A 1,452-nucleotide genomic window follows, 5' to 3' on the forward strand; every position below is an offset into this window, starting at 1 on the left:
GCCAGAGACCCCAATTTTTATGTGAAATCTCCCAATTTTTCATATTAGTCAACAAAGTTTTAAAATATCCCTAAAAGACACATCAGCAGACCAGCATCACAGGGCTCAGGGCTGAATCGAATCCATGAATTATGGGTTTGTGGTTTTTGGCATAAATTCGCACTTTGTGTGAGCATATCGTTTATTTCCTTTTCTGCCTCTCAGCTCTGAAGTTTCTGTCCTAAGCACAGCATCGTGTTTACCTGTCAAAAGGACATGGGGAGCAATCAGACATGGATCACAGACGTTATCCTGCTGGGTTTCCAGGTGGACCCAAGACTTGAAGTTCTCCTCTTTGGGTTCTTCTCACTGTTCTACAGCCTCACCCTGCTGGGCAACGGGGTCATCCTGGGGCTCATCTGCCTGGACTCCCGGCTGCACACCCCCATGTACTTCTTCCTTTCCAGCCTGGCCATCATTGACATGTCTTACGCTTCAAACACTGTTCCCAAGACCCTGGCAAATCTTGTGACCCAGAAGAAAACCATCTCTTTTGCTCCATGCATTCTTCAGACTTTCCTGTATTTGGCATTTGGCATCGTAGAGTGCCTGATTTTGGTGGTGATGTCCTATGATCGGTACGTGGCCATCTGCCACCCCCTCCATTACTCTGTCATCATGAGCTGGAGAGTGTGCACGGCCCTGGCCGCCACTTCTTGGGTGTTCAGCTTCCTCTTGGCTCTGGTCCACGTGGTTCTCATCCTGAGGCTGCCCTTCTGTGGGCCTCATGAAATCAACCACTTCTTCTGTGAGATCCTGTCTGTCCTCAGGCTGGCCTGCGCCGACACTAGGCTCAACCAGCTGGTCATCTTTGTGGCCTGTGTGTTTATCTTAGTGGGGCCCCTCAGCTTGGTGCTGGTGTCCTACACACGCATCCTCTTTGCCATCCTGAGGATCCAGTCTGGGGAGGGCCGCAGAAAGGCCTTCTCCACCTGCTCGTCCCACCTCTGCGTGGTCGGGCTCTTCTTTGGCAGCGCCATCGTCATGTACATGGCCCCCAAATCCCGCCACCCTGAGGAGCAGCAGAAGATCCTTTCCCTGTTTTATAGCCTTTTCAACCCCATGCTGAACCCGTTGATCTACAGCCTGAGGAACTCAGAGGTGAAGGGTGCCCTGAGGAGGTTTCTGGGGACAAAGAGATCACTGGGAGGGATGGTTTGGAGTATTCTGAGTGTGTGAGCTCATCCTCATGATTCTGGGACCTTCAATGCCCTTTTGAGTCCTTTAATGTAACCAACGCAGGACTCTTTCTCTTTGGATTTCTTACGAAATGAGAAAATAAATACTCTTACTGTTTAAGCCATTGAAACTAAACCTGAGATAAAGTGTGAAACAGAAAATCACCGTCTAGGCCCGGCCGGGTGTGGCTCAGTGGTTGAGCATCTACCTAGGACCCAGGAGATCGTGGTTCGA

General features: G+C 50.4%; 1 protein-coding gene across 1 annotated transcript; it reads left to right on the forward strand.

Annotated features, from left to right (window-relative positions):
* The first annotated feature begins 255 nt into the window (after positions 1–255).
* On the forward strand, positions 256–1,218 carry LOC107523790 (olfactory receptor 2A12-like). Its single transcript, XM_016195482.2, has one exon. The coding sequence runs from the start codon at positions 256–258 to the stop codon at positions 1,216–1,218; it is 963 nt and encodes a 320-aa protein (XP_016050968.2).
* The last annotated feature ends 234 nt before the right edge of the window (positions 1,219–1,452 follow it).

This window comes from Miniopterus natalensis, chromosome 10 (assembly GCF_054644295.1).
Source record: "Miniopterus natalensis isolate mMinNat1 chromosome 10, mMinNat1.hap1, whole genome shotgun sequence".
NCBI lineage: Eukaryota > Metazoa > Chordata > Mammalia > Chiroptera > Miniopteridae > Miniopterus > Miniopterus natalensis.

Bases quoted from the DNA above. Each gene is read 5' to 3' on its own strand.
- LOC107523790 (XM_016195482.2), top strand. From the start codon at position 256: ATGGGGAGCAATCAGACATGGATCACAGACGTTATCCTGCTGGGTTTC.